This window comes from Lacerta agilis, chromosome 14 (genome assembly GCF_009819535.1).
Source record: "Lacerta agilis isolate rLacAgi1 chromosome 14, rLacAgi1.pri, whole genome shotgun sequence".
Classification (NCBI taxonomy): domain Eukaryota; kingdom Metazoa; phylum Chordata; class Lepidosauria; order Squamata; family Lacertidae; genus Lacerta; species Lacerta agilis.
Window position 1 is genome coordinate 22,680,603 of NC_046325.1, and position 24,244 is coordinate 22,704,846.

General features: G+C 39.2%; 3 protein-coding genes across 3 annotated transcripts; all 3 read right to left on the reverse strand.

The window, feature by feature from the left end:
• Positions 1-3,382: 3,382 nt before the first annotated feature.
• On the reverse strand, positions 3,383-5,249 carry LOC117057722 (olfactory receptor 14A16-like). The gene is made up of 2 exons (XM_033168563.1): positions 5,210-5,249; positions 3,383-4,374 (listed from the first exon to the last, which is right to left on the reverse strand). Exons 1-2 carry the CDS (start codon positions 5,247-5,249, stop codon positions 3,383-3,385), a joined length of 1,032 nt encoding a protein of 343 aa, XP_033024454.1.
• Positions 5,250-8,332: 3,083 nt separating this feature from the next.
• Positions 8,333-9,295, reverse strand: LOC117057723 (olfactory receptor 14A16-like). The gene has a single exon (XM_033168565.1). The coding sequence runs from the start codon at positions 9,293-9,295 to the stop codon at positions 8,333-8,335; it is 963 nt and encodes a 320-aa protein (XP_033024456.1).
• Positions 9,296-15,198: 5,903 nt separating this feature from the next.
• On the reverse strand, positions 15,199-22,176 carry LOC117057724. The gene is made up of 3 exons (XM_033168566.1): positions 21,711-22,176; positions 20,530-20,973; positions 15,199-16,181 (listed from the first exon to the last, which is right to left on the reverse strand). Exons 1-3 carry the CDS (start codon positions 22,174-22,176, stop codon positions 15,199-15,201), a joined length of 1,893 nt encoding a protein of 630 aa, XP_033024457.1.
• Positions 22,177-24,244: the final 2,068 nt, after the last annotated feature.

Below are 24,244 nucleotides of genomic sequence, written 5' to 3' on the forward strand. Positions count from 1 at the left end.
CCCATCATCCAAGTCATTGATGAAGATGTTGAATAAGACTGGGCCCAAGACAGAACCCTGTGGCACCCCGCTAGTCACATCTCTCCAGGATGAAGAGGAGCCATTGATGAGCACCCCTTGGGTTCGGTCAGTCAGCCAGTTACAAATCCACTGAATGGTAGCATTGTCTAGCCCACATTTTACCAGCTTCTTTACAAGAACATCATGCGGCACCTTGTCAAAGGCCTTGCTGAAATCAAGATAGGCTATATCCACAGCATTCCCTTCATATACCAGGCTTGTAATTCTGTCAAAAAATGAGATCAGGTTAGTCTGACATGACTTATTTTTCAGAAACCCATGCTGACTTTTAGTTATCACAGCGTTCCTTTCTAGGTGCTCACAGACCGTTTGCTTAATGATCTGCTCTAGAATCTTTCCTGGTATTGATGTCAGGCTGACTGGGTGGTAATTGTTTGGGTCCTCTCTTTTCCCCTATTTGAAAATAGGGACAACATTTGCCCTCCTCCAGTCTGCTGGCACTTCGCCTGTTCTCCAGGAATTCTCAAAGATTACTGCCAGTGGTTCTGAAATCACCTCTGCCAGTTCTTTTAATACTCTTGGATGTAGTTCATCTGGTCCTGGAGACTTGAATACATCTAAATTAGCCAAGTATTCCTTTACTGCCTCCTTACTTATTCTGAGCTGTGTTTCCCCTGCTAAATCATCTGCTGCATATTCTTCAGGTCGGACATTGTTTTCTTTCTTGGAGAAGACCGAGGCAAAGAAGGCATTGAGGAGTTCTGCCCTTTCTCTGTCCCCTGTTCGCATTTCACCATCTTCTCCTCTAAGTGACCCCACTGTTTCCTTGTTATTCCTTTTGCTACGGACGTACCCATAAAAGCCCTTTTTGTTGCTTTTAACCTCTCTAGCAAGCCTGAGTTCATTTTGTGCTTGAGCTTTTCTGACTTTGTCTCTACACGTACTGGCTATTTGTTTGAATTCCTCTCTGGTGGTTTCCCCCTTTTTCCATTTTTTGTACATATCCCTTTTAAATCTTAACTCAATTAAAAGTTCTTTAGATAGCCACCCTGGCTTCTTTAGGCACCTTCCATGTTTCCGTCTCACTGGTATTGCCTGAAGTTGTGCTTTTAATATCTCCCTTTTAACATGACTTACTGAGCCATTGGTTCAGGAAATATGTCTACACCTAGACAAAGGGATAATAATCTCTAGGGCTTTGCTTTCATTATGTTTTTGCTGTGCATGTACAGTTGCTGTCCTGCTTGCATGTCAGGGTCTGAATATGTGAGAGGAAGAGGAAGAGGTTGTAGGTTTTACAAAGCAGTGTTAGCTAGCATGGCAAAAGTGTTAGCAGATCTCTATATATATGTATCTTTACTTCAAAGTCCAGAAGAACTGTACATAAAGTAGTGTTTAGGTTTCTCTTGTGTTTGCAGACAATAAACACTTTGGTACTTTGAACTGTGTGGGAGAGGAGTTTTTCCATTAACTTTGGACTCTGGAAGAATCTGTTCTGCTGGGAGTATAAAATTTGTGAAGACAGCTGTGGCTTCACATCCTTTGCTGATACATTACACTACATGAGGAGTAGTAAACTACTCACTGACTGCCACGAGGCACCAGCATGTCTTGTGGTGCACCTTGGAGGCAGATTTAATACGAAATGGCAATCTGCAGAAGTAATAGTACCCTAAAGGTGCATTACATGTGCATAAACATGAGCTCTTTATGTCTAATGGTATTTTCCATTTAAATACAATGTTCAGCTTGCCTTTTCTTTAAAAGAAATAAGGATAACTCTGTTCAATATGAAGTCTTTTGTTTGGCTTATTGTGTGCCATCTTTCAATAACTGACAGAGCATGACAAGTTTTTACTCCTAGCAAAGGTTCTGTATTCACATACTATCATAAATTTGATGGCCTCTATCGGATCTTTGCAGCTGACGCTCAATTCTTGGTGTGGAATTACTTCTCCAGTATGAAACTCTGGTCTTATATTTTGTTTCTGAAAGGACTAGACTTTTGTTTTGTTTTTTAAGATTCTGATACTTTGTGTCAGTGACCACTGTGTCATACTCTCTCATTGAAGATAGAAACTAGATAGCATGACAATTTTCTCAGTGTTTAAAAGATACAACTCTCCTTATTAACAACACTGAAGACATCTGTTTCCTTACACTAAATGTGGGTTCCAGCTTTATGGTTACGTTTCAAATACACAACACTTCATTTTATACATGCTTATTCATGTAAGCCACAATATGTAGTTTCAGGCAGACACTCTTTACACTGAGCTTTAAAACCCCAGTCAGCACTTTTCTTCCAACCTCTTTGCAGGATATATTATTTCCACTTATAATGAACTAGCAACTATCTTACAACCCCATCTAAGATTTTAGATTCCCCTTCAAGGAATCAAATTGGTTATCCATGTTTAGCTACAGTAGTTCCTAATCACAGTCAGAATATGTCCTTTTCTCTTCAGGTTGCTGTCTAAAATGAAAAATAAAAAACAGTTCCTATCTAGCTGACATACAATGCCACTCTGTTTGTCTGTAAAGTTCTGTATTTTTGACTGAGCAGTTCTTCCAGATTGGTTGGTGTTCTAACAAACTCTGACTGCTGCTGACTCAAGATCTGTCCATTGCAATCACATTTATCTATGCTGTTATTCCATCACACTTCCATTTGTTTCTAAGGGAAAGGGAATACCTCTGGTGCCTGTTCTGTTCTTATTTCAGTAGTGATGTAAAAAAATCTGCATTGTCCGCTACAGAGGTGTCTCTGTTTTGTATTTTCTCCTGAGCTACCTTTACATGGCAACTTATTTTTGCAAAGAGGTTGTATTACCAGTATTTGTCCTGCATTCTTAAACTTCCCAATTGCAGAGCAGTGTTTGTGCTTCTGACTGCCTCCAAGATGCACATACTTTTTGCTGAGATGTTACCGGTAATTCAGATATGTGTGCATGTGACATTCCAATAAATATGTGAATTCGCCTCCCCCCCCCCACCTTTTCATCAAGGTGCTATCACTCCCTTGAAAACCTGAATAGTCTGTTAAAGTTGCTCTTTGCATGCTGCAGAGTGACAGAGCAGACAGGAAACATGACCTGTTACTATCCATAAACCACAGGATTAAGGGCTGCTGAGATGTGTTCAGCCTATTGTAGGCCACTTTGAGAACCATGCAAGAGAACAATTGGGTATAAACTTCAACATACATACGTAAATGGATTATTAACATGCCATGTGATCTGACAAGCGAAGGAATGCAAGATGACCCTGTGACACAGGGCAGATGTTGAATCTGCATATCTGAATTCATCAGGAAGATTTAACTTGAAATGATGCTCTATTCCAGAAACTCAATTTAATTCTACCTTTTTAGAACAAGCCTGGAAGATACATCCAGAGAAGATTGCCACAAACCCAAAAGCCTCGATAAAGCATTTTTAATCTCCTTATTTCTCATGCTATAGATTATTGGATTGAACATGGGTGGAACAAGAGCATACATCACAGTTAATGCAAAGTCCAGGCCAGATGCAGTTTTAGAGGGAGGCCTGAGGTAAGCAAAACATACTGTGAAACAAAATACGGAGAAGACAACAAGGTGGGGTATACAAGTGGAGAAGGCCTTTTTCCTTCCCTGAACAGAAGGGATTTTCAGAACTGCAGTAAAGATGTGCACATAAGTGACAGCAATGAAGACAAAACATCCAGACACAAGTATTATACTCACCACTATAGCTCCAATTTCCATTAGGTAGAAGTTTGAGCAGGCAAGTGTAAGTAACTGTGGGATCTCACAGAAAAACTGGTTGACAATGTTTGAGCAGAAAGGGGTTGCAAAAGTTGCACTTGTGTGCATGACTGCATACAGAAGGCCAGCGACCCACACACCAGCAACCATTTGTTTGCAGGCTGCCCTGTTCATCACCATTTCATATTGTAATGGATTGCAAATGGCAACATAGCGATCATATGCCATGACTGTAAGAAGGGAAATATCAGATGATAAGAAGAAAACAAATAAAAGAACTTGAGCAACGCATCCAGTGTAAGAAATGTGTCTAGTATTCATGAGAGAATTCACAATGGATTTTGGGATGGTGACTGAAACAGCCCCTAGGTCCTGGATGGCCAAGTTCATCACAAAGAAGTACATGGGAGTGTGAAGGTGGTGGTCGAAAGTTACTGCAGATATGATGAGAAGATTCCCAAATAGAGTTGCCAGGTACAATACCAGGAACAGGGAGAAGTGTAGAATCTGCAGTTCTCGTATGTCTGAGAACTCCAGGAGCAGAAATTCAGAGACAGAGGATTCATTACTTATTCTCTCATTCATTACTAAAATTCTTCCTGTCACTGGAAGAAAACAAGAAGATATACATTGGTTTAAGTCCTCTTGTGCTAACAAATATTTACTACTTTGGAAGAGGTTTTGTTGGATGTTGAAGGTCAAATAAAGAATTGAACGAAAAAGGAGAAACAATAAATCTTTATGCAAATGAGAACTTAGCTTTCAACTCCATGTAGATAATATATCACTATTTTAAAATAAACTACCACTGTTTCAAAACTAGTAGATGGTGCTGTTCACAAGCTCTTTAAGTCGAATGTTGCCACTGCTAGAGGAGGAACACGGGAGTCTTACTGCCATCCTTGCCCTACAGTACTTGCTCAGTACGTGGAAATATGCAGAGGGCAGATGCACTTTGAGAGAATCCCCCCATATTTACAAAACAGATTTTGATATTGTAATTCAGTATCAAAACTGAAGTAACTCTTAAATATAGGGGTAAAACTTGCTGCCTATATGATGCAAATTCAAAATCAAGTTTCTTCTATTAAATTTCAATGTCCATAACAATATGGGTCATTGATGTGTTAAAAGCTTTATTCCTAATATCCCTGTTCACTCAGTGAGTCTTTTGCAGGAGTCACTGAATAGTTCCACGTGACTCACACACTTTGCTGTATTCTGGGCCTAATGGTTTTTAACTCCTTCCTAAGATCACACAGGTTTCAACTGTTGTTATCTTTGTTATATGTTTTTTAACGTTAATGCATGCTGTGCACAAACCACATTGTTGTGCATGTAAAATGTATAGGCTTACAGCTTCTTTGCTCCTCCACAGATCTTTTTGCTGCTACATTATGCTAAGCCAAGACAAGGTGTTTCAGTTCTCTCCTCACTCACTTGGAGCTGCAATAAAGGTTTGTTCTTGATTGAAGTTCATGATTGGTGAGGAGAGAGCGTAACCACTAGTCCTGTTTTGGAGGACATGCTAAAACAAAACTTTTTGAAGCTTGAGATGACTGTAAAAAGGATCATGGAGGAGTAAAGCTACTGTACTCTTCTCTCCATGTGGTTCAACATTTGTGCAGTCTTCCTAAGATCAAATTTGGTTTTGCATGTCATGGAAAGCAGCTCATTGGGTATTATATGTGAGGTTTCCCCATTCTACACAATACACTGTAGAAGTATTGTCTGCGTTTAGTCCTCCGAAAACTATCCAGGTATCACAAAGGTTATAAATATCTTACTCTTTTCTTTAGAGGAAAGTAGATTTCCAGAGGCAATTTCTTCATCACTTCATTTTCATCTGTATTTTAAGAAATCGCCCCTTCCTTTTCTTCTGTAACAGTGTACATATCTGTATACTCTTCCAGAATGAAGCTTTTAACCTGGAGTGGAAAATTATAATGTGTGTGTGTGTTTATATGCACTCCTCAGAGTTTGGTTTCAAGAGCCCAACACAAATTAGCCATTGTGTCTCTGGAAGCTTGGACTCAGGAGATAAAAGTAGTATTTCCCAGTAGTCTAATTAAGGTATGCAAAAAAACAAAAACAAAAACAAAAAAACCTTCCCATTTCTAAACAGCACACTATATAATGTTTAAAATAATAATAATGCTACATAGGTCTGTCTGGAATCTTCTTGTTTCAAATGGACTTTCTCAGACTCGTTTCATTCATTCATTATTTTTTAAATAACGTTTTTATTTATTTTCATGATAAAGAAAGTCACTGGTGGAGGAAAGGGGGCGGGGGGGCAAACCACCCCCTGCATCATTGGGGAGGGGAGTACCATAACGGCCGCCCCCCTGACATGTGTCGCGCACCCCCCCATCATGCAGGGTGCCAGGCACCCGGGACATGTGCCACGCCCCTGTGGGCGACGTGCCACGCCCCTGGGACATGCACCAGTCACACCCCCACCTGCTCTCCACCCCCAGTTTCAGAGCATGCAGAGAGTTGTGTGAGGTATGACTGGCTCAGTGTTCCAAGTTCCATTTCCCCCCTTCCTGTGTTTTGGTCCATGCTCTAAATTTCAACCTTGTGTTTATTTTGTGAACTGCCATGAGAGCTTGTGATGGAGGGTGGTATTTAAACCCATAAAATAGTAAAATAATAATAATAATAATAATAATAATAATAATAATAATAATAATAATAATAACAACCCTAAGGAAATAACTGGGGGGGGGGAGTGGAGTTGGAAGGGTATCCTTGAAGCCACCATTTGTAATGCAGAAAAAGGGATTTGTGATCTGCTTCAGCTAACACTGGTCTCCCATATATAAATGTGTGGATTTTTTTGACATTCAAATACAAGGGACAGGACCTCTTTTTCTATTTGTGCACGATTGCTTTTGGGGGTGGATGAGAGGCCTTGTAGCACATACCACTTGTCTCCAGAGTTTCCATATATATTTGGGATTTAATGTGTATCAGTGTTGACTTGGGTTGCCCTGGGCAAAATATAGTGACTGACAATCTAATAAATAAATTAACAAAAAACCTATATCAAAGCAGTTCCTATGCCTTCTCTGGAGGCAACTATGTGCAATTCATAATCAGAATATTGTGTTCAAATCTTTAGACGATGTTAGGATACTTTTTCTACAGAACATGAACTTCCTTTCATTTATTCATAAAAATTGCCTACATTTGAGAACTTCAAGGTTTTCTGAGGACCAAAGGAAAGTAACAAGGAACATGTGAAACTGGTCTTTTTGGCTATATTATTTAGATTTTATATACATCGTTCACTTTGCCCATTCCTCAAAAGACATAAGGGTACACCTGCTCAATGTGAAGGTCTTTTGTTTGGCATGTTGCATGTCATCTTTTAATGAATTCCAGGGCATCACAAGTTTTTTCTCCAAGCAATGGTTCTGTAATCACATACACTTTAACAAATGGGATGAACTCTTATCAGTTCTATGAAGCTGACCCCTAATTCCCTGTGCGGAATTACTTCCCCTGTGTGAAATTCCAGTCTTATATTTTTCAAAAGGTTGTGAATTTGTTTTGCTTTTTAAGATTTTGAGAAATTGTGTCAGTCTCCGCTGTGTCACATTCCCTCACTAAAGATGGGAGTTGTGTAACATAACCAATTTCCTGGGTTTTTAAAAGATGCAACGCTCCCTAGTAACAACACTGGAGACATCTGTTTTAAATTTTATTAAGTAGAACAGCCAGTTATTCTACTTATGTGAAGGATGCCCTGTGTCCAATTATCTCCCACCAAAGGTTCAAAGTAATGAGGAGGCACTTCTGGAACAAAGATAGAATATTATATATTTACATTCAATGAGGATTCCAGCTTAATATTCACTCTCTTAAAGCACAATTCATTTTAGAAACGTTACTTATTTGGGTCACAATAGTTTCAGGTGAAAACTCTTTACAAAGAACTTTTAAACCAGAGTCAACACTTGTTTAAAACTAGTCTCAGGATAGACTATTTTCACCTAAAAAAGGACATTTGTTTCACCGCCTAGCAACAATCTCACAGCCCCTTGAAGGGTTTTTTTTCCTAAGCTTCAGGGAAGCAAATTGGCTTGCCCTCTAAAGCTAATCGCTAAATCCAATCAGAACAGGTTCATCTCATCTAAAGTCCCTAAACAAGGACTCGTCCACACTTTTGCTTTTCCCATAGTTAGAAACCAAGGATGTGAGTGGTTTTCTTCTCCTTTCCTTGCTCCTTTCACCAGGAAAACCCACTCTTTAGCTTTAAATAAAAAGAAATGGCAATGCACAAAAAAGCTGATTGCCTGATGTAAGCAGTGGCACAAGAGAAAGGGTTAGATACGCACTAAATGACAGTCCCCCTCTAAATGTATGTTTAACAGGCCTTGTGATCAGAGCTGCAAAATTATTAATGGTACATCTAAGGTGGAGGAGCACAAGATGTCCTTGTGACACATGGCAGAATTTGAGTCTGCATATCTAAATGTATCCAGAAGCTGTAACTGGTCATTGGTATCTACACAGTTCCGTATGCTTAGACCTACAGAGAAAAATGTAAACTTTTCAGGATAAGTCTGGAAAAGATATCATAGAAGCATGCTTCAAACGCAAGAGCTTTGATACAGCATTTTTAATCTCCTTATTTCTCATGCTGTAAATTATTGGATTGAACATGGGTGGGACAATGGTATACATCACAGTTATTGCAAAGTCCCCATTAGATGGAGTTTTGGGGGGAAGCCTAAGGTAAGCAAAAAATGATGTGAAACAAAATATGGAGAAGACAACAAGGTGAGGTATGCAAGTGGAGAAGGCCTTTTTCCTTCCCTGAACAGAAGGAACTTTCAGAACCACAGTAAAGATGTGTACATAAGTGACAACGATGAAGACAAAACATCCAGACGCAATCGTTAAACTCACCACTAGAGCTCCAATTTCTGTTTGGTATGAGTTGGAACAGGCAAGTGTAAGTAACTGTGGGACTTCACAGAAGAACTGATTGACAATGTTTGAGCAGAAAGGGGTTGCAAAAGTTGCACTAGTGTGCATGGCTGCATTGAGAAGGCCAGAGAACCACACGCCAGCAACCATTTGTTTGCATGCTGCCCTGTTCATCACCATTTCATATTGTAATGGATTGCAAATGGCAACATAGCGATCGTATGCCATGACTGTAAGAAGGGCGACATCAGATGATAAAAAGAAAAAGAATGAAAGAACTTGAGCAACGCATCCAGCATAAGATATGTGTCTGATATTCATGAAAGAATTCGCCATGGATTTTGGGATGGTGACTGAAACAGCCCCTATGTCCTGGATAGCCAAGTTCATCAAAAAGAAGTACATGGGAGTGTGAAGGTGGTGGTCAAAAACTATGGAAGAGATGATGAGAAGATTCCCAAATAGAATTGCCATGTACAATACCAGGAACAGAGAGAAGTGTAGAATCTGTAATTCCCGTACAGCTGAAAACTCCAGGAGTAGAAATTCAGAGACAGAGGATTCATTGCCTATCTTTGCATTCATTACTAAAATGATTTCTGCTTCTGGAAGAAAACAGGAAGGTAAGCATATGTTTAAGTCATCTTCTGATAAGAAATATTTGTTATTAAATACTGCTTTGGATGTGGTTATGTGGGATATAGATTTGAAAGAAAGAAGTGAGCAAAAGAGTGTTATAATATATCTTTATCTCAAGGAGAACTTAGCTTTCAACTCCATATGGATAACGCACCATTATCTTAAAATAAGTTACTGCTAAGTATTCTTTTTTCTTCTGGAAATTATAGAACTAGAACTACCCATACAGTATAGAATTTTATTCATACATGTGACTACAGCAGCAAGAATATTATTTGCCCAAAAATGGAAAGAAGAAGTCTCAGTGAAAGAATGGATACAAAAAGTTACAGGTGGGTAGCCGTGTTGGTCTGCCATAGTCAAAACAAAAATAGAAAATTCTTTCCAGTAGCACCTTAGAGACCAACTGAGTTTGTTCTTGGTATGAGCTTTCGTCTGCATACACACTTCTTCAGATACCGTATCTCAAGAAGTGTGCATGCACACGAAAGCTCATACCAAGAACAAACTCAGTTGGTCTCTAAGGTGCTACTGGAAAGAATTTTCTATTTTTGGATACAAAATGTTGTGGACTATGCAGAAATGGCAAAATATACCAGAAAATAAGAGATCAAGATAGCAAACTTTTTATAAAACAATGGAAATAGTTTATTGAATATTTACAAACAAATTGTAAACAGATAAGGACATTGGCAGGATTACTATAATAACCTGCAGTTTCATAAGAGTATATAATTAAAGTAGATGAATAAAAGAATAAGTTAAGGTAATTTAGAATATGCAGTAATTTAGAATATGCAGGAAATGATCAGAATAAATTCAATAAGATCAGTGAGGTCTTTGACTAAGTCACTGGTAGTGGTTCCACATGGCTCAGACACAGAGCACATACTTCACAGGAGGCACATATTCTGGGCTGTATGCTTTAAAACACCTTCCTAGTTGAGATCACAAAGGTTTCAAATGTTTTTAACTTTGTTGTACGTCTCTAACGTTAATGTACACTGTGCACAAATGTATGTACAAATGTGTAAGCTATTGTAGAGAAGCTTACAGCTGCTTTGCTGCTTCCCAGTTCTTTTTGCTGCCACACTATGTTAAGCCAAGCCAAGCCAAGCCAAGCCAAGTGTTAAAGCTCTCTGCTCACTGACTAGGAGCTGCAGTGAAGGTTTGTTCTTGGTTGCAGCTCATGGTTGGTTAGGAGAGAAGCCAACCACTACTCCTGGTTTGGATTATGTGCTAAATCAAAACCTGGTGTAGCTTCCGATGGATGTACAAAGGAGCATGGAGTAGCAAAGCAATTGTAATCCTCTCTCCATGGGGTTGCGCATTTATGCATTCTCACTGAGCTAAAATTTGGATTAGCTTGTCATGGAAACCAGGTCACTGGTTTTTCTATGTGCAGTCAATATTAGGTTTCAGGAGAAACCTTAAACAAGCACAATTTCCCATTCTAAACAACAGAATATATTAGTGCTGTCTGCATTTTGCTCTCCAAAAGCTATCCAGGTATCACTAAAGTTATAAAAAAAATAAACATCTTACTCTTTTCCTTTATGGAAAATAGATTTCCAGATGCAATTTCTTCATCACTTTAAAATGTTCTGTATTCTTCTAGCCACTCATGGAAGATTTTCTTTCTAAACCTCTCCCCCCTTTTCTTCTGAGACAGTGAAAATGTTTGTATACTCTTGCAGAATGATGCTTTTACTATTGGGTGGAAAATTATTGCTATTATTATATGTTTGTTCCTGGGAGTTTGATCTCAAGAGCCCCAAACAAATTAGCAATTGTTTTCCTGGATTCTTGGACTCAGGAGTCCCATATTTATTTATTTTTTTATGACTTTGCCCTATGGGTCTAACACAAATAATCAAGGTGTGTAAATAAACCATCCTGTTTCAAAACAACTTAGTATATAATATTTTAAATACTTGTGTGAGATATGACTAGCTCAGTACCCCCCCCACACACACACACTGCACTCCTCCTACTTCTGCCATTCTTTCCTCCCTTTATGATATCTGAAGTACATGCTTTCTGTTGCGTTTGAATACTTGACAATCTGTGGTCTGTATTTGATATGATTTGGGAGTTACTTTTTTTGTTAAGAGCCCTATGTGTCCATATGATACCGTTGTGATGTCGGGAATGTGAGCATCACGCCTCCATCCCTAAGCCGGGCAGAAGCTTACGTGGCAATGTGAAGGAGCAGGTAGGGCTCTGACAAGCTGCTGGAGCCCTCCTACCTCATTCCAAAAGCCGGATGGGCTTTGGGAAGATGGTGGGATGGATCTTGGACCTATTGGAGCCTCGTACCTCTGTCCCTAAGCCAGGCAGAACCTTCCTAGGCTTTGGGAAGGACGCACCAGGGGAATATTTAGGGGACTAGCCTAGTCAATGAATGCACACCACTACACAAGTCTGAAGCTATTGGGGTCTCGAATGTCTCCTTTAAATATGACCCCATCAGTTACCATGAGTTCAGCTGTAAGATGAGTATATGGACTTGACATTCTGTGTGTTGACCCACCTGTAGAGATGGCCAGTATCTTAAGGGCATTATTTTGCCCTATCTCAGTTCAGTCCATGCACTTGTAGAGACTGGCAATTTTAAAACTATCAGTTGACAAATACCACCTCACAGTCAGTCTCACTGCTTATCTCCACTGTGCTAAAAGCTCCGGCCAATGCAAGAGCCACCACTAAATTTCAACCAGGTGTAAACTCTAAGGAAATACCATAGATTCCACATGTTTAGGTTTCTCTTGTGTATTGAGACAATAAACACTTTGGTACTTTGAACTGTGTGGGAGAGGAGTTTTTCCATTAACTGGGGACGCTGGAAGAAGCTGTTCTGCTGGGAGCAGGAAATTTGTGAAGACTCTCCTATGGCCCCACATCCTCTGCTGATAAATCACACAAGTTGAGGAGTAGTGAACTACCAACTGACTGCCACAAGGCACCAGCATGTCTTGTGGTGCACCTTGGAGGCAGATTCAATACAAAATGGCAATCTGCAGAAGCAATAGTACCCTAAAGGCACATTACATGTGCATAAACACGAGCTCCTTATGTCTAATGGTATTTTCCATTTAAATACATTGTTCACCTTAGAATCATAGAATCATAGAGTTGGAAGAGACCACAAGGGCCATCCAGTCCAACCCCCTTCAAAGCAGGAAACACCATCAAAGCATTCCTGACAGATGGCTGTCAAGCCTCCGCTTAAAGACCTCCAAAGAAGGAGACTCCACCACACTCCTTGGTAGCAAATTCCACTGTCGGACAGCTCTTACTGTCAGGAAGTTCTTCCTAATGTTTAGGTGGAATCTTCTTTCTTGTAGTTTGAATCCATTGCCCTGTGTCCGCTTCTCTGGAGCAGCAGAAAACAACCTTTCACCCTCCTCTATATGACATCCTTTGATATATTTGAACATGGCTATCATATCACCCCTTAACCTTCTCTTTTCCAGGCTAAACATACCCAGCTCCCTAAGCCGTTCCTCATAAGGCATCGTTCCCAGGCCTTTGACCATTTTGGTTTCCCTCCTCTGGACACGTTCCAGCTTGTCAGTATCCTTCTTGAACTGTGGTGCCCAGAACTGGACACAGTATTCCATGTGAGGTCTGACCAGAGCGGAATACAGTGGTACTATTACTTCCCTTGATCTAGATGCTATACTCCTATTGATGCAGCCCAGAATTGCATTGGCTTTTTTAGCTGCTGCATCACACTGTTGACTCATGTCAAGTTTATGGTCTACCAAGACTCCTAGATCCTTTTCACATGTACTGCTCTCAAGCCAGGTGTCACCCATCCTGTATTTGTGCCTTTCAATTTTTTGCCCAAGTGTAGTACTTGACATTTATCCCTGTTAAAATTCATCTTGTTTGCTTTGGCCCAGTTGTCTAATCTGTTAAGGTCATTTTGAATTGTGATCCTGTACTCAGGGGTATTAGCCACCCCTCCCAATTTGGTGTCATCTGCAAACCTGATCAGGATGCTCTTTCCTGTTCATTAGGAGTCTTTTGTTTGGCTTATTATGTGCCATCCCAGAGCATGACAAGTTCTAACTCCTAGCAAAGGTTCTGTATTCACATACTATTATAAATGGGATGGCCTCTATCGGATCTTGGCAGCTTACCCTCCATTCTCGGTGTGGAATTGCTTCTTCAGTGTGAAACTTCAGTCTTATATTTTGTTCCTAAAAGGACAAAGTTTTTGTTTTCTTTTTTTTCTTTTTTTTAGATTCTGATATTTTGTGTCAGTGATCACTGTGTCAGTCTCTCTCTCTCTGAAGATGGGAACTGGATAGCATGACCAATTTTCTCAGTGTTTAAAAGATACAACTCTCCACAGTAATAACACAGGAGACATCTGTTTACTTACACTCAATGTGGGTTACAGCTTTATTGTTGCCCTTCAAAGGCACAACACTTCATTTTAAACATGCTTATTCATGTAAGGCACAATAGGTAGTTTCAGGCAGACACTCTACAACACTGACCTTTAAAACCCCAGTCAGCACTTTTCTTCAAACCTCTTCGCAGGATAAATTATTTCCACTTATAACGGGCATTTTTTTCATTGCCCTAGCAACTATCTTGCAACCTCTTCTAAGATTTAATTTCCCTTCAAGGAATCAGATTGGTTATCCATGTTTAGCTGGATCCTAATCCCAATCAGATGGGACGCGGTTGGTCCTGTGGCTTAAACCACAGAGCCTAGGGCTTGCCGATCAGAAGGTCAGTGCTTTGAATCCCGTTGCTAGGTCCCAGCTCCTGCCAACCTAGCAGTTCGAAAGCACCAAGTGCAAGTAGATAAATAGTTACTGCTCCAGTGGGAAGGTAAACGGCCTTTCTGTGTGCTGCTCTGGTTCGCCAGAAGTAGCTTTGTCATGCTGGCCACATGACCCGGAAGCTGTCCCCCGGCTAGTAAAGCAAGATGAGTGCCATCCGCAACCAGTGGTGTCACTAGGGGGCGATGGGGGTGGTCTGCCCTGGGCTCCAGGGAGGGGAGAGACACTTGGCGGCCACTCCCCAAGCCGAGCCCCACCACCTGGCACCCCATCTGGGCCAGCGCTGCTGCTCCTGGCAAATTTGTGAGCCGCCGAGTGTGATCGGTGGCTCGTGGGGCTGCCCCACAAGCTGCCCATCGCACTCAGCGGCTCTCAAGATTGCCAGGAGCAGCAGCGCTGGCCTGGACGGGGTGCCTGGCAGCAGGGCTCAGCTGGCTTGGCCGGTGCGCACTCTCCCTTCCTGCTCCCTTCCTTTTCCTCTCCCTTCCCTTTTTTTGCAAAGAAGTTGTATATTTCCCATGTATTCTGAAACTTCCCTATCACAGGGCAGTGTTTGTGTTTCTGACTGCCTCCAAGATTCATGTACTTTTTGCTGAGATGTTAATTCAGATATTTGTGCATGTGGCATTCCAGTAAATTTGTGAATCACCCCCCCCCCAATCTTTTCATCTAGGTGCTATTACTCCCTTGAAAACCTAAATATTATGTTAAAGTTGCTCTTTGATGTGGGGTGACAGAGCAGACAGGAAACATGAACTTTTAATATCCATAAGGCACGGGATTAAAGGGTGGTGAGTCGTGTTCAGCCTGCTATAGGCCACTTTGAGAACCATGCAAGTGAACAATGGGGTAAAAACTTCAACATACATACGTAAATGGATTATTAACATGCCATGTGATCTGACAAGCAAATGTGTGAAATATAGAGCTGAGCTGAAGACATGCAATTATGACTATGTGACAAAGGGCTGATGTTTAGTTTGCATTTCTGAATCTATCAGGAAGATTTAATTTGAAATGATGCTCTGTTCCAGGAGTACCCTTTAATTATACCTTTTCAGAAGATATATCCAGAGGAGATTGCCACAAACCCAGCAGTTTCGATAAAGCATTTTTTATCTCCTTAATTCTCATGCTATAGATTATTGGATTGCACATGGGTGGAACAAGACTATACATCACAGTTAGTGCAAAGTCCAGGTCAGATGGAGTTTTAGAGGGAGGCCTAAAGTAAGCAAAACAGCCTGTGAAACAAAATATGGAGAAGACAACAAGGTGGGGTATACAAGTGGAGAAGGCCTTTTTCCTTCCCTGAACAGAAGGGATTTTCAGAACTGCAGTAAAGATGTGCACATAAGTTACAACAATGAAGACAAAACATCCAGACACAACTGTTACACTCACTACTAAAGCTCCAATTTCCCTTAGGTATAGGTTTGTGCAAGCAAATGGAAGTATCTTTGGGATCTCACAGAAGAACTGATTGACAATGTTTGAGCAGAAAGGGGTTGCAAAAGTTCCACAAGTGTGCAGAACTGCATTGACAAGGCCCGACACCCACACGCCAGCAACCATTTGTTTGCAGGCTGCCCTGTTCATCACCATTTCATATTGTAATGGATTGCAAATGGCAACATAGCGATCATATGCCATGACTGTAAGAAGGGAAATATCACATGATAAAAAGAAAACCAATGAAAGAACTTGAGCAACGCATCCAGTGTAAGAAATGTATCTGGTATTCATGAGATAATTGGCCATGGATTTGGGGATGGTGACTGAAACAGCCCCTAGGTCCTGGATGGCCAAGTTAATCAGAAAGAAGTACATGGGAGTGTGAAGGTGGTGGTCAAATGTTACAGCAGAAATGATGAGAAGATTCACAAATACAGTTGCCAGGTACAATACCAGGAACAGAGAGAAGTGTAGAATCTGCAGTTTTCGTACTGCTGAGAACTCCAGGAGCAGAAATTCAGAGACCGAGGATTCATTATTTATTCTCTCATTCATTACTAAAATTATTTCTGTCACTGGAAGAAAACAGGAAGATATAAATTGGTTTAAGTCCTCTTGTGATAATAAATGTTTACTACTTTGGAAGAGGTTTCGTTGGATGTAGAAGGTAAAAGAAATAAGTGAACAAAAAAGAAGAAACAATAAATCTTTATGCAAATAAGAACTTAGCTTTCAACTCCGTATAGATAATATATCACTATTTTAAAATAAAGTACCACTGCTTCAAAACTAGTAGATGGTGCTGTTCACAAGCTCTTGAAGTAGAATGCTGCCACTGCTAGAGAAAAAACACAAGAGTCCTACTGCCATCCTTGCCCTACATTACTTGCTCAGTATGTGGAAATATGCAGAGGGCAGATGCACTTTGAGAGAATCCCCATATTTACAAAATATGTTTTGATATTTTAATTCAGAATCAAAACTGTACAGTGGTACCTCGCAAGACGAATGCCTCGTGTAATGAAAAACTCGCTAAATGAAAGGGTTTTACGATTGTTTAAGTGACTCTCAAGACAAATTTTTCTATGGCCGTGCTTCGCAAGATGAAAATGAAGGTAGAAAATGCTAAGAGATAGAAAACAAATAAGATTGCTGACTTGGTACTGTAAATGGTAGCAATTAAGGAGCAATTGACTTGGCAAATAGTAGCAATTAAGGAGCAATTGAGCCAGCAGGAAAGCGGGGTGTGATAAACTGCCCGTCCTTTACCCACAAAATGTTAACTTTTGTGACGGGTTTAGCAGCTCGCAAACAGCGAGAAGGAAAAAGCCCTCACTGCAGCAGGGGTTTTAAATGGCTGCTTTATGCCTTTGGTAAAAGCAAGTAGACAGCAATTGGAGACATGGGAGAAGGGGCCGCTGAGGCGACAATGGGTGAATTGCCTGTTTTGCGCCTCAAAGCTGATCGGCAGGAGGGGAGGAGCACATTCTCCAGCGAGCGCGGGGAGAAAAAGAGAGGACGCAGGAACTCTCCTTCGCTCCTATCACTATGGCTTATTTCTCACAAATGTGGAAAAAACCTGGTATGGCTTACTTTATGACTTTATGACTACAGTACTGTACTGTACTGTACTGTACTGTACAGTGGTGCCTTGCAAGATGAAATTTTCGCAATACGAAACGACTCGCAGAACGAATTAATTTCGTCTTGCAAGGCACCACTGTAACTCTTAAATATAGGGGGTAACTTGCTGCCTATATGATGCAAATTCAAAATCAAGTTTCTTCTATTAAATTCCAGTGCCCATAACAATTTGGGTCATGGATATATTAAAAGCTTGTTTCCTGATATCCCCGTTCACTCAGTGAGTCTTTTGCAGGAGTCACTGAATAGTTCCACATGACTCACACATTTGACTCATACTCACCTTTATTCTGTATTCTGGGCCTAATGGTTTTTAACTCCTTTCTAGTTAAGATCACACAGGTTTCAATTGTTCTTATCTTTGTTATATGTTAATGCATACTGTATACAAAAAAATTGTTATGCATGTAAAATGTACCCGTATAGGCTCACAGCTGCTTTGCTCCTCCACAGATCTTTTTGCTGCTACATTATGATAAGCTAAGACAAGGTGCATCAGCTCCTTCCTCCCTCACTGGGAGCGGTAATGAAGTTTTTTTCTTGGTTGATATTCATGGTTGGTGAGGAGAGAGCCTAACCACTAGTCCTGTTTTGGAGGACATGCTAAAACAAAACTTGGTGCAGCTTGAGCTGACAGTAAAAAGGATCATGGAGGAGCAAAGCTACTGTACTCTTCTCTCCATGAGGTTCAACATTTGTGCAGTGTTCCTAAGATAAATTTGGTTTAGCATGTCATGGAAACCAGGTCATTGGGTATTCTATGTGAGTCTCAATAAGTTCCAGGAGAGACCACAGCAAGCAGGTTTTATGATTCTACACAATACACTATAGCAGGCATGTCCAACAGGTAGATCGTGATCTACTGTAGATCACTGGACGTCTGCAGTACATCGCTGGTAGATCATTAGCTCCCCCCAAAGAAGCCGAACAACTGTGGCTCCCCTAAAAAAGCTCAACATTTTACCTCCTCCCTGAAAAAAATTCAACAACTTTGACCCGACCCCCACCCCCATGGGCCTTCCTCCTTCTTAAAAAAAAGCTCAACAACTTTAATTTGAACTGCAAAAAACAGGGTAGATCACTGCTAGTTTTTAACTCTGTGAGTAGATCGCAAGTCTCTTGGGAGTTGGCCACCCTTGCACTATAGAAATATTGTCTGTGTTTAGTCCTCTGAAAACTACCCAGGTATCACTGAAGTTATAAGCATATAATATCTTACTTTTCCTTAATAGAAAGTTGATTTCCAGGTGCAATTTCTTCATCATTTTATTTTCTTTTTTTTTTAAAAAAAGTTTTTTATTGCTTTTATTAATTACATCAACGAATTCACATAATATTAAACATAATTCTATGACCTTGTTGCAAACAATTATGTATTCAAATATTTTCTTTGTGTATCCCTATACTCTGCCGAGTATTGTGACTTCCCTCCCTTCCATCCCTGGTTTTCAGTCTTCTATCATTCTCTCGCTTTAATTATTGTCATTCCCCATATGTACATTCTTACATATTTACATTCTTAATTTGTTCTTATCTACATCTGTTATCGAATATTTTCACATTGCAAGTATTTTGTTAAATCCTGTTGGTGTTATCGTTTTATTACCAGACTTTTTTAATACTCAATAAATTTACTCCAATCTGTTGTGACCTTTTGGTCTCTCTGGTTTCTTATCCTTCCTGTAGTCTAGCTAATTCCAAGTATTCTATTAATTGTTCCGCCACTCTTCAATTGTAGGTAGGTCCGGCGTTTTCCATTTTGGGCCAGCAAAATTCTTGCCGCCGTGGTAGCATACAGGAATATCTTTGATCATTCTTTATGATGTCACTTCCCATTAATCCTAATAAAAAGGCTTCGGGTATTTTGTGAAAGGTATATTGCAACATCTTTTTTAGCTCATTATATATTGCTTCCCAGTATTGCTTTACTTTCTCACACCCCCACCACATATGGAAGAAGTCCCCATCTTTCATCTACACTTCCAACATTTCTTGTTTCCTGTTCTATACATTTGGCTAATTTGGTTGGGGTTATGTACCAGCGGTATAACATTTTCATCAGATTCTCTTTTAATACTGTACATGCCGTAAATTTAATGGTGTGATTCCATAATTTCTGCCATCTATCATACTGAATGTTATACCCCAAATCCACCGCCCATTTTATCATAGCCTCTTTCACAAGTTCATCCTTTGTGTACCACTCTAATAAGTAGTCATACATTTTGGTCAGCAATTTCCCTTTCCCTTCCACAATCTCCATTTGAAATTTAGATTTGCTTTTTTCAAAGCCGCCTTTTCTTTTATCCTCCTTAAATATTTCATTCACTTGATGATATTGTATCCATCCAGTCATTTTATCCATTACGGCCTCATAAGGTTTTAACTTCCATCCTTTATCTGAATCTACCAATAGGTCTTCATATGTAATCCAGATCCCTGCCATATTTACTTTTTTCACTGTCAGGATCTCTGTTGGGGATAACCATTTTGGCGTCTTCCTTTCTAATAAGTTTTTATATCTTTCCCAGACTTCGTACAAGGATTTTTTAAATACATGTGTTAAGAAATCTTTATGAACTTTAACTTTTTCCCTCCACAGATACGCATGCCACCCAAACCTGTTGTTAAACCCTTCTAGGTCCAATATATCTGTATTTTCCAGCAAGATCCATTCTCTCACCCATATTAGACATGAGGCTTCGTAATATATTTTCAGGTCTGGTAATCCAAAGCCTCCTCTTTCTCTCCTGTCTACTAATATTTTTTGTTTTATCCTAGGCCGTTTTCCTTGCCATATAAATGTGGATAGTGTTTTTTGCCATTCTTTGAAAATTTTTGTGCCTTTAATTACTGGTATCATTTGAAAGAAAAACAATAGTCTAGGTAACACACTCATTTTGATAGCTGAGATTCTTCCCCAAAATGACAAGTTCAATCTTCCCCACACCTCTATATCTTTTTTAATTTCTTTCCAAATTGGTAAGTAGTTGTCATTAAATAAATTTATATTTTTCGCTGTTAGATTAATACCAAGATATTTTATCTGTTTAACCACTGACAGCCCAATTTTTTTTTCTAGCTCCTCACTTTCAGTTCTATTCATATTTTTAACCAGCATTTTTGTTTTTCTTTTGTTCAATTTAAATCCTGCCAATTCTCCAAATTCCTCTATTTTTTCCAACATTTCTATAATGCTCTCTTGAGGTTCCTCCAATGTAATTACCAGGTCATCAGCAAACGCTTTGATTTTAAATTCTTTCTTTCCCACCTTGATACCTTTAATTGTGTCGGTATCTCTTATTTTGTTTGCTAATACTTCTAGAACCATAATAAACATAAGTGGTGAGAGTGGGCACCCCTGCCTGGTGCCCTTTGTAATATTAAATGTCTTTGATAGTGCGTTGTTAATAATTAGTTTTGCTTTTTGCTCACTATATATTGCACTAATTCCTCTCAGAAAGTTCCCTCTGATTTCCATCTTCTCCAAGGTCTTCTCCATGAATATCCACGACACGTTATCAAATGCCTTTTCGGCATCTATGAAGATTAATGCAGCTTTTTTATTTATTTTCATTTCTAGATACTCAATTATGTCTACTATGGTTCTGATATTTTCTTTCATTTGTCGCCCCGGTAGGAAACCTGTTTGGTCTTTATGTATTACTTTGTTTACCACTGTTTTTAACCTATTAGCCAAGATGTTTGTAAAGAGCTTATAATCTAAATTTAACAGAGAAATTGGGCGGTAGTTTTTAACATCAAGTAAGTCCGTATCTTGTTTTGCGATCAATGTAATATACGCTTCTTTCCATGAATTTGGAATTTGTCCTTTCCTTAATATGTTTTCATAACTTCCAATAATGTTGGGCTTAGCTGGGCTGTCAAATCTTTATAACCTTGCCGTCAGTCCATCTGGACCCGGGGCTTTCCCTATTTTTAAATCTTGGATTGCCTGCTGTAGCTCTGAGGATGAAATTGGTGTATTCAAAAATTCTTGATCTTCCTTTGTAATCTTCTTCACATTCTGATTATTTATGTATATACTCATCTTTTCCTCCTCCTCTTGCCCTTTCTGATATAAGCCAGAATAATAATTTAAAAATGCTTCTTCTATATCTTTTCTTTTTTCTGTTATTTTATCATCTTTCCTGATTTTATTTATTGTATTTTGTCTCTGTCTCTTTTTTAACTGCCACGCTAGCAGTTTGCCTGTTTTGTTAGCGTATTCAAAGTTTTTTGTTTGTTCCATTTCATCTTCCATTCGATTTCTTGGGTCACTAACATTGAATATTGTTTTGTAATATTTTGATGCTTTGTTTTAGCTCTCTATCTTCAGGGTTATTATTTAACTGTTTTTCTTTTTCTAATAACATTTTCTCTATTTCCTCTTTTTCTTTTCTCTTTCCTTCTTTTTATGTTATTTTGCAAGATCAAGAAGCCCCTTAGGACTGCTTTACTTGCATCCCACACTATGTTTATATCTGTTCCTTTATCCAAATTCAGTTCAAAATATTCTTTTAATGATTTTCTTGTTTTTTCCACTATTTCCTGATCATTGAATAGACTTTCATTCATCCTCCATCTTGTTTGCACTCTCTCTCCTTTAATTTCCAGATATATCGGGTTGTGGTCAGATAGTGTTCTTGGAAGAATTTCAACTTTGTTCACCCTATCAGCTATCTCTTGAGATGTCCATACATAATCTATTCTCCCTGAGCTTCTGTTTGGCTCTGAGTAGTGTGTAAATTGTTTTGTGATAGGGTGTTTGTGTCTCCAGGTATCTACAAGTTCTAAGTTATCTCTTAATGCGAAGAATGTTTTAGGTAATTTCCCTTGTGCCGAATTCCCTTTCCTTGCCGACCTGTCTATCGTTGGATTTACCACTCCATTCAGATCTCCCATTATGATTATCCTTTGATCCATATATTCGAATAATATTTCTTCTAATGTTCTGAAAAACTCTGTCTTTTTACCATTTGGGGCATAAATCCCCACTATTAGCAATTTTTCGCCTTGAAATGTCATCTGTGTGATTATTACTCTTCCCTCTTCATCTTTAAAAATCAATTTTGGTTTGAATTTTCCCTTGATATAAATTATCACACCTCGTTTTTTTGTAACATCTGCAGCTATAAATTCTTCTCCCAATTTCTTATTTATCAAAAATTTTTTGTGTTTTTTTGCGACGTGTGTCTCTTGTAAACAAATGACATCTAACTTTTGTTTCATCAAAACATGTTGTACTTTATTTCTCTTCCTTTTATTGTTTAAGCCATTTATGTTCCATGATTGTATTCTCAAGGTCATGTTCTGGTCAATTTTAAAACAGGTTCGATCAAATTACTGTGTCCTTTTCTTCTCCTTTTCTCCCTATCGTTCTGTAATTTCTTTCTGTATTGCCTCTTCCTCTTCTTCTCCTTCTTCTTCTTCTCCCTCCTCTACGTCCTCTTCTTCTCCTTCTTCTCTTCTATCTATCTCTCCTCCTGATGCTTCTTCTGTTTCTCCCTTTTTCTTCTTTCCTTCCAGTCCCAGTTCTTTTGGGTAGCGTCTGGTAAATTTCTCTAATTCTTGAGCATTTCTAATTCTATATCTTTTGTTTTTGAAATAAAATGATATTCCTTCCGGAAACTCCCAACGAAATTGTATTCCTTTACTGTTTAAAATTCCTGTTAGCTGGCGATAAGGATCTCTCTTTTGAAGAAATCTTGTATGGATTTCTTTATACACTAAAATTTCCCTTCCTCCGATTATCAATTTTTGTGTATGGCTAACTCTCAGTATTTCATTTCTTATATCCATCGAGTTAAATATTACTAAACAATCTCCTGGGAGCTTCTTCGCTCTTGCTTTGGCTGATTTGACACTGATTCTGAAGGCATTCGTGATGGAGTAGTCTATATCTTCCTCCTTCCTGTCTAGCCATTTTGCCAGCTCTTTTATTAATCTTTCTCTAATGTTTTCATTTGGTTCCACTGGTATTCCTCTGAGTTTTATGTTTAATTGTTTTTGTCTTAGTTCTAGAAGTGCTATCTTGTCTAGGATGTCTTCTTGGATCTTGTTTAGGTCTGCTACTTCATCTCTCACTTTTTCTGTTTCTTTCTTGGCTTGTTTAATTTCTTTGTTTGCTTTCTTGACAGAATCTTCAATTGTTTTTGACTTCACTGAGAGGTCTTTTATTTGGCCTGATAATTCTCCTACTACTTTCTCTATTTTCTGATCAATTGCCTCCTTTAGATCCCCTATCTTGTTTTCTATATTTTGTTCACTCTGCCTTAATTCTTTTTTTATTTCTGAGAGCAACCCTTCCCACTCTTTGCCTTCCTCCTGTTTAGAGGATCTTCTTTCTGCTGGGGTGACATTCCCCTTTGCTCCTTTCATTTTATTTATTCTAAAATAATTTAGTACTTTGTCTATTACTTGAAGCCCCAGTTTGTTACTATAACACTTCAAATTTCTGAACTTCAAGTATTACAATTATTTCTATGTCCTCTAGATGTCACTCTCTTACACACTAAATACACTCTAAGATATACTCAGTCCATTAACTCCACCACTTTCACTTTCGTTTCCTTTGTCTTTGTCCTCGTTCTTCTCTCAGCTTCAGTCCTTCTGGTTATTTTATATCCTTCCCAGTCCAGTCCTTATTTCTCTTTCTCCTCACGTCAGTTGGATTCAGACAATCTTCTCTGTCCTCCACGTTAGCTTCGTACCTGCAAAGGGAAAGAAAAATGCCAAAGGGAAACCCTCCCCCCCCCTACCCCAAAAATTGAGAAAAGAAATGAAAAAAAAGGAAAAACCCAAAAAAGGCAAAAAAAAAGTTCTCAATTATGGTGAGAGGAAGCTTCAAGTTCCCCCCTGGAGCAGATATTTCAGATCTGTCAAAAAAGTTACAAAGTTTCCTTTGATGTTTCACTGAGAGAAAGTAAGTTCAAAAATTCAGCGCAAGCCCAAACTCCACCACGCCGATCGTGACAAGGCAAAATCAGCTCCT